Below are 13,444 nucleotides of genomic sequence, written 5' to 3' on the forward strand. Positions count from 1 at the left end.
AGGAATCCTGGAGAGGGTCTGCGCTAGGCTAACCAAGATAGGTAGACACCCAAGTACTGCATGGAAGCCCCAGAGTACTCTAGCCCATTCCAGACCACTTAATGTAGGGAGCACAGACTGGGAGGAAGGAGATACAGCAGACACTGAGAGAGTGAGCCTAGCCTGAGGTAGTGCATACACGAGTCCAGCCTACATTAGGTACACATGGTGGTGCATCAGGGAAATCTTTATTGTACCGGTGTGGTAGCTGCCCCGCAGAGAGGAGCTCCATGTACAATAATCACGGAAACAATATATCTATGACGACCGCAAGAATGGAGGATCCGCGCGGTGCGGATAGTCCAAATTGGCGACCGGAGGCTGATGGGGAGAGCACACCTGGCGTGCGCCCCGCTGAAGAGCAAGCGGTTACTGATATGACCGTCACGAGTCTGCTATGGAGTGGAGTGAGAGCGGTGACCGCACCGTTTTGATCCTGCCTAGGACACCGGGGCGCTACCCTGGAGGACTGTGTTGAGGACATTGCTATAACAGGAGGAGAACACAGTGAGAGTGACTGTCAGTCGGCATACAAACAGATGACCGCTACCTCATTCATTGACCAGACTGACAGTGCATCCCAAAATGGCGGCTCCCGCTTCCCTGGGAGACCGCGTGGGCCGATTGCAGAGAATCCTGCAAATGCAAAATTTGCAAGGGGTTGGCCAGGAGTGGCACCAACAGGAGAGCCCCGCCCTGATGGGGGGTATGGCGCGAAAGCTGCGGCAGCGCCTTCATGGACAGTGACTCACTCAGCCCCAGTGCTGAGTCAACCGATTAGCCTGTGGGACCCTCCCCTAATCTCAACCAGGGGGAGTGGTTTCCAACTATGCCCCGTGGGTATGAATCCAGCAGAGCAAAGCGCTGGTGAGGCGACAGCGCTGCTACCAAAAGTAGTCCCTGCAGCTGGTGTTGTGTGCGGAAAGGAAGGGTATTTTGCACGCAAGGCAGCTGCAAGAAATCGGCTGGGATTGGCGCCAAAGGAAGAACCCCACCCAGTGGGGGATAAGGACGCGAAAGCTGTGACCGCGCCCTCTAGGACTGAAAGAGGTGCGGCCTCAATTAAAGGACATCCTATCCCATTGTGGGACCCGCCCATAATCGCTACTACTGGGGGCGGGTTCCAATTGTGTCAGATAGGGGCGGAGCTGAACAAAGGAGTGGCTGACAATCCAACCCCTGTTGGTCACTCACGCGGAACCAGCTTCCAGAACAGACCATTGTTGAAAGTGGCTCCCACCAGGACAATGGCCTGCTCCCCAGACGTGAATACGATGGTGTCTACTCAGCCCTATGCAGTACCAGGGGAGGTACTGGTGATACGAGTAGCGGGCACTGAGACAGTGGTGGGCCTCTGCCTGCAATGCAGACTGCCCGGTGGTACCATGGGTACAGCGGCGTGCTGTCCACAGTGTGGCACGCAGTACCTGTGGCCTATGCCCACCTTTGTACCGATCCAACCTATTGACCCCCCCGGGGGATACGGCTAGGCTGTCCGCCGAGTCCCCTGGTGCACTGTGGACCAAGGGTGCAGATCCCGGAGAATGGGGATCGGAGCCGGTTAATACGGCTGGGTCCGAAGAGAATGGAGCGATCGGTCAGGCGACTGACCGGGAGAAGAGAAGGCGGTCACCCTTCCATTCCAGTGGCAACGGGCGATCCACGCCCACCCTGCGGACTGGTAAGAATAGTCCTTGTTCTTGCCAGGCTCCGGTGCTGACACTAGCGGAGGAGGGGCCGTGCCAGGCCAAGACGGCGCACGTGGCAGCAGGTGGACTTCCGGATATCATCGTGGAGGAAGAGATCCCGCATGGGGGTCCATCCCAAGATGGTGGCATATCCGAATCAGGCGATGACGTCGGTTCCGCCGGAGGTGGCGGAGCAAGCGGAAGTCGAGTACACGAGTCTCAGCGATCGGGCAGAGGTTCCCGATCACCCCGGAAGACAAAGAGCTGGCAGGCCGAGAGGCGGATCGAGAAGGGTGAGGCTCAGCCAGCGGAACCCCCGCTCAGTGGTACGGGACAGTCCGATAACGAAGAGCGGGTCGGAACCCCGCGGCTGCCAACCGCCTACCCCTATGCCCAACCCCACGCCCTAGATAATGCCCCTGCCCCAGTCACCTGTTCCCGGGGATCCTCGTCCAGTTTGGGGGTGTCGGAAGGGTCCTTGGGGGTTGGTGAGAACCGGACTGGGGAGAGACTAGGCAGCTTTGCCTCCGAGGGTGGTTCAAGGGGTGGAGGACAATTGGGGCACGTGTCGAACTCCCGATGGGTGCCTGAAGAGGCTGATGTGCAATTGGAGGAGACGCCGAAACATGAACGGTGGTCCAGACCCCGTTCAGCGGGGACCTCCTGGGTATGCTCTTGGGGGGTTACCGATGAGGGAGACTCTCTAGAGTCTGGGCCCGAGAGGCCTAGGGAGACCCGTTGGTGGGCTCCATTATTTGAGGGATATGTGGGGTGGATGGACCGCACGCGGTTTCTGTTAGAAAGAGATGATGTGGTGGACTACTGGTGGGCTAAAGGGGAGTTCACGCCCGCCGAGAGAAAGAAAGAACTGCAATTCAGGTGGTTCCTGATAGGCCGGAACGAGATTGAACCAATGGGTCCTGAGATATTATCAGACCCTGTGGACCCAGATGAGCCCTTGTTCTGGGTATTACCAGGGAGAGCGGGGAACGCCAATTTAACTAGGTGTAGCCGGGCTGAAAGGGCCATTACAGCAAAATACAAGTACTCCCATGGCTTGGAGTATCCATACGTTCCAGAACCCCTCATGCAGGAGATTGAGGATAACAGGGACCAATGGTTAAGGGAGACCATAGAGGAATACATGGTCAATAAGGGGGGTGCCATTACTGGCAGTAAGGCGGAGGAACGGATTGAACACCTAATAAGGGTATGGAGCATAGGGCGGAGTGTTTATAAACACAAGGTGGTGTACCGGCCTGAGAGGGGTTTGCCGTGCAGTTACAGCGTGACTGTCCTGGACATGGGGGGTCGGGAGGTTAAGAAACCCGATCCCCAGCACTATTATTAGGAGGTACTGGGTAGCATTGCACGGGTTCGTGGTTACTGGACAGGGCGTGCTTGGCGCAATGTGGGTTGTTTCATCAATCTGCATGTTCTAATAAAAATGTGTGTATGTTCCATTTTACAGTGCTTCCTGAGGAAAGGTACTCCAAATTTAGGTCCCAGCCGGGGACGGTGGGATTCACCAGGGGGAGAATGTAGCCATGCTGTAAAATGGCTAACAGTCATCTCTCCTACTGACAGTAAGGCCTGGTAAGTTGTGGGAATGCCAGTAGTAATCATGGAGGTTTGCCCTCACACCCTGGTGAGGTGCCCTATGTGAGGATGGGAGTGGCTACATACTCTGAGTCCACTCTTAGTGACATCAGAGATGTGCCCGCCCCCTGACGATATAAGGCACAGCACTGCTCAAAAAGTTAGGTTCGGTTCTGCAATGTTATGCAAGGAGTAAAAGTAGTTGGTGTAGTTAGACACTGCAAAGTGATGAGACTGTGACCAGGGACCTGGCACAGGAAAGAAATCCCTGCGGGGATAGGGAATCCCCAAATCACGGACAGAGACATACCTTTCATAGGGAAGCAGCTGAATGATTATGTGTGGCTAGAAGATCAACTGTGAGGGGCAGTTAGCCCACAACCGTCAATAAAGATGTTCCTGATTAAAGACACTCTTGTGTGTAAGTGTGGAGTAATTGCACAGAGAGAAGCACCACAGAGGGGTTCCTCACCAGGACCATCCACAAGCTCAAGCTGGGATCCTGATGAGGTGGAGGCGTTGCACTGGATCTAGGTAGGACTCAAGCACACTACCTCAGCTGCCTGTCTGGGTTGGCAAATCCCCACACACCATCATGCGGGAGACTCAGGAGTCCTCTTGCCAACAGGTGCACCACCAGACATCACACTGTAATGGGGACTGGTTAGACCACAGGGGCCAATATGAGATTGGGTGGGTCAGGCCAGTCCAGAAAACCCATTACAGCTGCATAATTCTGTCCATGTAAATGACTTCAGAAGGAAAATTTAGCTGCATCTTTATTTACAATTAATTCCCCACCTTTTTTTTTTGCAGCCAAAATACTTTGAACGTTCAAAATGTACATTGTTTTTCCGCTGGGTTTTATTTGTATAAATCTAGCAATGGTTTTCCTCACGATCTTTTGCACCAGTTGTAGTCAACAGAACACACCTCTTACGTCTCATAGGAGTATGTAGTGTCAGTTGTTACCGTACTGTATCAGTCTGTAGAGAAATGCCATTCTTCGTCATTGCTCATTTAGAGACGTAAAGAAACAACCCAGGCCGGGGTGTTTTTCCCATGTTTTTTTTTTCTTCTAACGGTATTGAAGTTGGGGGTCTCCGGAGTCGAACCCCATTAATTTCAGCTCCGAGCACCCCCTGCTTCCGGAGATACTTACCTCGGTAGTGGGGTACCGGTAGCTGCTCCACTTGGCCAATCGGAAGCCGTGACGTCATCCGGTGCGACTTCCTATTGGCCTGCGTGACACGGGAGCTTTAAACTTTGCAGTGACACCAGCACCCCCTTTGGAAGTAAGTATCCCAGGAAGTAGGGGGCCCCTCGGAGCTGAAATTAATGGGGTTCAGCTCCGGAGATGTCCTGTGTTAAAAAAAAAAATAATAAAAAAATGCAGGTGAATTGCTCCTTTAAAGGGTCATTTATCAAAGTCTTTTGCCTGCAAACTTGGGCAAAACTGGTCCAAAAAGAATTGACTAGATCTATCAAAGAAAAAAAAAATCATATTTCTTTCTACGGGATTCCTTAGCTTTGATACATCTAATGCTTTTTTGGGACTGGATTTGCCCCAGATTTGCACTTTAGTTAAATAACGCTCCATAGACAGCAATGCTGCCTACAACGCAGCACAGCAATGCCATATCATGCTTTCAGGGCAGGTAACTTGGTGATCAAAGTTTGTGGACTTTAAAATGTACCCAATGATTGAGATGACAGTAGAAGCCTCGTTCAGATCTCAGAGAGAAATGTAGTATTATTTAGCTGGATCTGAGCAGCACATGGGCTGATGCAATGTACACAGGGCACGTTCAGAGCTATGGATACCCATCCTTTATCCCAACGTTGTGCCTCCGTGACATAGAGACCCCCAGGGTGGATTCCTTCAAGGATGAAGAGTCACTGGAATCGTTTGTTATTCAAAGTGACTGTAAAAATATGCTCAGAACGAGGATTTCTATTCCATTTTTGACCTGCAGGCCCCAGGAATAGCAGTTGACTGACTGTCTTGGGATGCTTTATTTGGGGTAGATAAGATGTTACTGAGTTACTTTACTCTTTTGTTTGGAGTGATGTTTGGAATTAATTGGTTGTCACTATCTTCTTACACTTGGGATTAGTCGACGAGTAAAGGATAATACATATTTATAGCCCTGCTTGGTACATGAAATTGTTGAGAAATTAGTCTTTGCCCAGCAGAGCTTACACTCTAGTTTTGGTTTTAGAAGCATAGAAAGAAAATGGATCATGTTGACTAAATCGTCACGTTACCGTGGTAACTCGCTGCTATATGACGTCACAGCGTCATTTGACGCTGCAGAAGGAGGAGCGTGGCACGGCAGAGAAGGTAAGAACGTGACCGGCCTGTCGTGCCAAGAAATCAGCTTCAACGCACGCCGCATGGACGCGAACACTGCCTTAAGGCAGTCTGATCGCCCAGCCGCACGGTCTACGGCACCATGGCCCCAGCCTAATACTTCTGGGACGTCACTCACAACACGTTAAAAAAGCCAAGACGGTCGAAGAAAGAAAAAATACAACATATATTTCAAGTAAGAACCTTGCTTCTTTTGGGAGATAAAAAGATGTTTCGCATTTGTTTACACGCGTTGCGCGTTTGATGTGCGCACGTTTATTTGTTACACGGCATCTTAAAAATGATGGTGATAAACCGGGAGCGGAGGGCGAGGTTTTGGGCCTGTTTGGCCTTTGCGCAGGGCCATGTTAATGAGTCTTATTGTCGTCCCATTGCATTTCTGTAATAACGGCGCGATAATTCAGCCACCGTCCCTGCAACTGTAGTATTGCTGCATTTCCTCCTCCTTCAGTGTCATCCGAAATAAAAGGATGATGTGTCGTGTGTGTCATTATATCTGTCACTGTTCCTTTCCGCAGATAGATTCTCTAGCATAATCGTGAAAAAGCTTTAAATAATGAAACAGCTGTTAAAATGACTTAGGCTGCGGTATATAGCTCTGGGTTTTCTCAGTATAGCCCTGGTAATGAAAAGTTACTTTTATATATATATATATATATATATATATATAGTTATACGTTACCGTTCCAAGGATAGGTAAACAAGAGACAGCACTCAATGTTGAAAATCAAAGTGTATTAGTGAAAGCAAAAATACATCCAGAAACCCAACGTTTCGGTCCTACAGAATGGGACCTTCCTCAGGGGGAAGGTCCCATTCTGTAGGACCGAAACGTTGGGTTTCTGGATGTATTTTTGCTTTCACTAATACACTTTGATTTTCAACATTGAGTGCTGTCTCTTGTTTACCTATCCTTGGAACGGTAACGTATAACTACATTCTCTATATGGGACGTGCACCTGTGGCTTACCAGCACCTATTGGAGTGCCAACTGCCTTATCTGACTATATATATATATATATATATATATATATATCAGTTAATAAAGAACCATAGGCACTCCGTCTGAATAGAAAAATTGGGTGCAAATCCTGTACAAATAAATAGGCAATACGATACCGCACGTGGACGAATATCAGAGGCAGCACTCCAAATGAATATCAAAATTCTGTATTATTCAACAAAACATCATATCCAACGTTTCGGTCCTCAAACGGGACCTTTGTCAAGGTGATCATCACCTATATATATATATATAAAACGGAAATAGCCATGTCATATTTATTCTGCACTATATATATACAGTATATACACACACAGCACCCAACAGGTATGCAGCGCTTCCCAATCCTTACAAATCAATCTCAGCACGGGAAATATAATAATGCAGATGGGATAAGGGCATCGAGATAACACTGGGAGCAAGTAGCCCCTGTCACAAAGAGCTTACAATCTAATCATGTGGGGTGAGTAACGAAAGGAGTAAACATGAGCGTGTTGTTTGGTTACTGCGCATACAAGATGATACTGTAGTTAAGAGCAGCTGAGTTGGACTGCAGCTTTTAACCCTTGTTATGCCAAAGGCTTTGACATAGAAGGAGTTAAAGAGACAGTGACACAAGCAGTTAGAAGGCTTCCCCAACCCCCTATAACGAACCAGCCTCTCAAACTCCATCTATTTGGGGCTGTGGAGGTGGAGAATCCCACTGACAGTGACCCCTCCTCCTCTTTTCCCTCCTGCCATCAGCCTTAAGAAACCCTCCCTCACTTCAACTTATTCAGCTGAAATCCTGCCTGGTTCACAGGCAGCATGTCAGAGCAGAACTCCACAGCTCCTGCGGACAGGCACCCCAAACAGGACACAGCGCCCCCCAACAACTCTACCCCCCTGCCACTTATCACCCAGACCGACTCCCGGGACAAATGGAGCAAAAAGATGGACTTTCTACTGTCCGTCATTGGATTTGCTGTCGACTTAGGGAATGTCTGGAGGTTCCCATACATCTGTTATCAGAACGGCGGCGGTAAGAATTAAGCACGTTTACCTTTTAATCAACGTCCACAACGAGCCCTTAGATATATCATGCAAACTACAGACCCTTCTGCTTATCAATAGCTACGTCCCATTGAAGTTTCCATAAAACGGTCATTCAATAATCAATGACCACTAAATAGTGCGTCCACTATAACATTCACAGTTACAGAATGATCTTGTTATCCCTGCCCCAGAGAGCTTACAATCTAAGTGTTTGTGTAAATACTGTACTTACTGTAGTACACTCCTGTACAGAATTATCTTATTGGTCAACCCCCATTTTCATCTACATTTGCAAGGTCACTCAATATCATTCATCAACAATGCAGGGGGAAAAAATCACATTATATTATGATGTCCCACAGGGAACACATTGGGAGGCACCCATGGGTGTCAAGGAGTCTCAGTTAAGTAACGTAATTACATATTTAATATTATTTCAACTGTTACTGTTTTTTTTTTGTTTTTTTAAGAGATGAACATTTTTTTTCCGGTTTTGTGTCGACAGTTTGTTTCTTCTTCGTTTGGAAAAGCGGCGTCCGTATATGAAATGATACAGCACGTGCTATATATTTGTAAAGGGAGTCTTGGTAAATCGGTGCTCTGGGTTCCTTTATGAAGATCAAAGAAGTCGAAAGAGTTGCTAAGTAATGTCAGCTCCTTTTAAATGCTGTTTTAGCAACTTGTGTGTGTAGTGAAAAGGGGTTATTTCTCAAAGTCTCTGAGATGGCACACAGGGGAAAGAAAATCAAATTCAGCCAAATGTAACAAAGAAAAAGAATGTTTTACCTTGATAAATCTGATGCTGTTTCTTTTCCGTAGTTTTGCAGGCGGGAGACTGATATAAAACCCTCTTTTGATGTACCTTTACAGGGTAGCGTATGTGCTGATAGTATATGTATGTACTGTATATCGTTATTTATATAGCTCCATCCATATACATAGTGCGTTACAGCTGTAATACGCGTGACATTATAGTGCAGGCGTGGCCAACTCCAGTCCTCAAGGGCCACCAACAGGCCAGGTTTTCAGGATATCCCTGCTTCAGCACAGGTGACTCAGTCAGGATAACTGTGCTGAAGCAGGGATATCTTGAAAACCTGACCTGTTGGTGACCCTTGAGGACTGGAGTTGGCCACCCCTGTAATAGTATATTGAAATATACGTACAGTAGGTAGCAAAGTTTTAATCACTGCCTATGCAAATAGTTGCATGAACCCAACTTATATCAATAAAAACTAATGCTATCGCTCCCTTGTCCTACATTAACATATAGACTTATTATTAACACGTTGATTACTTTCATTAAACCTACACATACCCCTGATGGTTTCCAGCTGATATGTTTGTTGTTTATCAAGAGGAAGGGGTGACAATGAATTGATACCACTGGTGTCATATACTAACATAAGGCTGAAACAAGACTACATTGTTTTCTTCCTATTTATTCTACAAGCTCCCCCCCCCCCCCGTTTTAATGATGGCTTATTTACTGTACTGACGGTGAATTAAATTAATTTGAAACGGGTTTTGTTTGCCGATTTTAAACTTGTTCCTCTCTGGCAGTAAAAATAACAAACAAACATGGAAACGTCTGTCTTAATGGCATCGTAACTCTTCTTTATTATGTATGTATATCTTTATTTATATAGCACTCACAGTGTACTTAGCGCTTTACAAAAGAGACAGTACATGGGATTATTATACAATCAGTGCAACAACCAAAATCAGCCAACAGGAAAGGAAATTCCTGCCCCGGAGAGTTTACAATCTAAGTGATTGTAAAAAAATCTGTACTTAATATAATTTACTTTACTGAACTGTACATATGGGTATCTTGTAGTTATATTAACTATGTACATTGTACGACAACAGAGGAGGATCTCAACAGATGCATAAAAAAACCCTCTTTGTATACAGTTAAAGCCGTCGGTGATATAACAGTGTGGTCTAAAAAATCATGGAAATATCACCAGTTAATCTACGAAGCAGTTAATCCCAAATCCCCAGCAATTTGCATGATTTTGATTTGTTTATGATGGCAATTCTGTGTTAATTTAATACGTTATCTAGTAAACTTGTAGCAGATTTTAGGGTAATTCAACAATTTAATTCATCTCTGTCGCTTTTTCTAGTAAATCAATTGTTTTTCAGGGTACACCGCAAACCGACAATGATTTGACAAAATAGTGTTTTATTTTAACACAAGTTCATTAAATGTAATAGGGGATACAAGGCAAAAGTGGTGGAAAATATTGCTCCAGATGTATCAAAGTAAAAAAAATCCTATTTATTACCATTGGATTTGTTACTTTTGATACATAGGGTCAATAGCTCTCTAATTAAACAAGTCAACGCTGCCACATTGGCACATATTCATCAAGGCGAACGTAGAGCATTTGTGGGGAAAAAATCTGCACTTGTATCAAAGAATAAAAGTCCCATTGAAATCAATAGGGGTTTTTTTTCTTTTATACTGTAAATGTGGAGCAGTGTTTTTGCCCCAAAATTGCTCTGCTTTTGCCTTGATGCAAATACCCTATTGTGTTTATCAAACCCTAAAAGACAAGGAAGACACATTGATGTAAACCCAGTAAAACTGCCACTGGCACTTTGAGGGCTGAAAGGATCCAGATGTCTTGAGGAAAGTCCGACCGTGGGAACAAACCATTGACCACAGTAATCAAAAATATTTTTCATAAAAGTCCACGAGGGTGCTGGTTCCCTGTATATATACATTTATCAAACCAGTCCAGTTGCGAAACTGGAACGAAACAAACCTACTTTTCATCACTAATCAACACTCACAAGTCTAACCCATGTAGACTCTTCTCTGTCTCTGACTCTCTACTCAGACCACTGTCTATTACCTGTATTTCTTCCTTTATTTCACCTGAGGACTTTGTTGACTATTTCAAGACAAAGGTGGATTCCATTTGTTAAGACATCCCCTTTGTATCCTCTTCATATTCTACACCACTTCCTCTTGCCTTTCTCAACTCCCTTTTCTCTGTTAGAGAACGTGTCGCTGCTGATCTCCTCTTCTCCCTCCACCACCTGCCCTCTTGACCCCTTCCCTCCCATCTCCTCAAACCTCTTGCTCCTACTCCAATCCCCACACTAACATATTTTCAGCTCCTCCCTCTACTCTGGTACCTTTCCCACCCCATTCAAGCATGCAACAACTATACCCTTACTCAAAAACAACAAGCTTGACCGTACCTGTCTTTCTAACTATCGCCCTGTCTACCTCCTGCCTTTTGCCTAATCTCCTTGAATGCCTTGAATTCTCTCACTTGCTCCGTTTTCTTACCACTTACTCTCTCCTAGACCCTTTGCAATCTGGCTTCCGCACTGCTCACTCCACTGAAACAGCCCTCACCAAAATAACTCTTCTAAATCTGTCTCCGCTCCTCTCCTGCTGAAATCCCTCCCCTGACTTCCAATCACATACAAAATTCTTGTTCTCACTTTTAAGGCCAAACACTCTTCTGCCCCTCCTTACATCTCAGCCCTAATTTCTTGCTATACACCTTCCTAACTCTTGGGTTCTGCTCAAGGATGTCTTCTGTCTATCCCTTTTGTATCTAAAGCACTACCCCACCTAAAACCTCTCTCACTCACTGCCCCACACCTCTGGAATGTTGTTCCCCTCAATATACGCCTGGCATTCTCTCTCCACCTTCAGGACCTTCCTTAAAACACATGAAGTATATGGGTAACTCCGCTGGCTGATACTAAACATCTCGGATGTGCTGACCGTGGCCCCTTGCAGACGCACTGAATATAACACCCTCCTACTGTCGCTGTAAGTTTTCCCCACTTACCACTTAGATTGTTAGCTCTTCTGGGCAGGGATTCCATTTCCAATTGTTACTTTTATGTCTGAAGCACTTATTCCCACTGTGTTATATTATTATGTCACGTGTATTACTGCTGTGAAGCGCTATGTACCTGGATGGTGCTATGCAGTATAAAGATATACATACATACATAAACTTGAGCAAACAAGAAGCACCATATTTATCAAGGGAAAATAAACAATTGGATTTATTCTCTTTGCTAAATCTGTTTTGCTGTTTTTCTGCACCAATAATTCTTTTTTTTTCCCGTCCAATAGAATTGACTTATTTCAGAAAATGTGATGATATTTTATTGCACTTTATATAAATAGTCCTTCAAATCTTCATCTACAAGTTGTTTTTGTTTTAAAAAAATCTCACTGCAAGTTATAACTGGGAAATAACTCAAAGGTGCAGTTCAAACATGCTTAGAATAGTGAGTGGACAATGAGGAGCTGTCCATGGTACTGTAGTGAGACAGTGTACTGAGGTAACATACAAAGGAGGAGCTGTCCATGGTACTGTGCAGTGGGACAGTGTAGTGAGGTAACATACAAAGGAGGAGCTGTCCATGGTACTGTGTAGTGAGACAGTGTAGTGAGGTAACATTCAATGGAGGAACTGTCCATGGTACTGTGAAGTGAGTTAACATTCAATGCAATCCTCTATAGATAAGATAGATGATATACAGATGCTATTCTAATTCTATCCTCATACAGATGTGGCAGGAATTATTACCCCCGTTAAAGCACAAAATAATGTGTTAAATAACGTGCATCCTTAACCATTCCTTTCAGTAGCACACTGCTAAATAACGTGTCAGTGTTAGCGCGACGCATTGCGTTAACAGCTGCAATATCGTCTGCTACATCTTTACGTCTGTGGCTCGCCATTTCCAAGAATCAAAAACCCAGCTGTGTGTTTTGTGTTCATTAATACTGCGGTATCACAGTCTTCTCCATGTAGGGAAAAGGTGCTGATATATATATTATATATTAAACATGCACATATATGGTGAATTATATTTATTAGTCTTCTCTAAACATTATTTAGATATACTGTAATCTTGATGCATCAGTAAACTGAACAAATTAAGCTTTATGACAGGGGTCCCATATTCAGTCCTCAAGAGCCACCAACAGGCCGACTTTCATGGATATCCCTGCTTAGCACAGGTGGCTCAATCAGTGGCTCAGTCAAAGACTGAGCCACCTGTGCTGAAGCAGGCATACCCTTTAATATGTGCATCAATACAATCCACACAGTGATAAGTAATTAGCTAAATTGCCGATCGATCCGTTCTCCTGTAATTGATTGGCAATCATTTGGCTCGGGGGTTCACTAAATGGCTGTCAGTGCAGCAGAATAGGACCAACGATGCAAAGTTCTGTGGGGAAGATCATGTGATCAGGCAGTCACTAGATACAATTGGTGCACTGCTTGAGAGCGGGCAGGGCTCAGTAAAGGGGGTGTGCCAAAGCCTATTACAGAAGAGGAAGGGGATGTGACTTTGTAAATGGTTGCTATAGATCAAAAAATGCTTGTTACATTATAATACAGTAAAAATGTAATTCAGAGTTGTTTTTAAAAAATCTACAAATATTTTCTCATAGTACAGAACTGATTTATTTTTTTTAAAAACCACACAGATGTAGGATATTGCTTGGTCTGCAGCTTTAAGACAGGTCCAGTCCTCAAGGGCCACCAACAGGCCAGTTATTAGGGATATCCCTGCTTCAGCACAGATGGCTCAATCAGTGGCTCAGTCATTCTGACTGAACCACTGATTGAGCCACCTGTGCTGAAGCAGGGATATCCTGGAAACCTGGCCGCCCCTGATTTAGGAGATTTGTAAAAACATCTTTGC

At 45.4% G+C, this 13,444-nt stretch overlaps 1 protein-coding gene across 1 annotated transcript in view; it reads left to right on the forward strand.

Annotated features, from left to right (window-relative positions):
- The first annotated feature begins 7,476 nt into the window (after positions 1-7,476).
- LOC142464962 (sodium-dependent serotonin transporter-like) overlaps positions 7,477-13,444 on the forward strand; it is a 37,926-nt gene continuing 31,958 nt past the window's right edge. The window contains exon 1 of the mRNA XM_075568737.1: positions 7,477-7,724. Within this exon, the coding sequence (XP_075424852.1) occupies positions 7,511-7,724 (214 nt within the window). The 5' untranslated portion in view covers positions 7,477-7,510. The remainder of the gene's footprint in view (positions 7,725-13,444) is intronic.

This window comes from Ascaphus truei, chromosome 13, assembly GCF_040206685.1.
Source record: "Ascaphus truei isolate aAscTru1 chromosome 13, aAscTru1.hap1, whole genome shotgun sequence".
Taxonomy (NCBI): domain Eukaryota; kingdom Metazoa; phylum Chordata; class Amphibia; order Anura; family Ascaphidae; genus Ascaphus; species Ascaphus truei.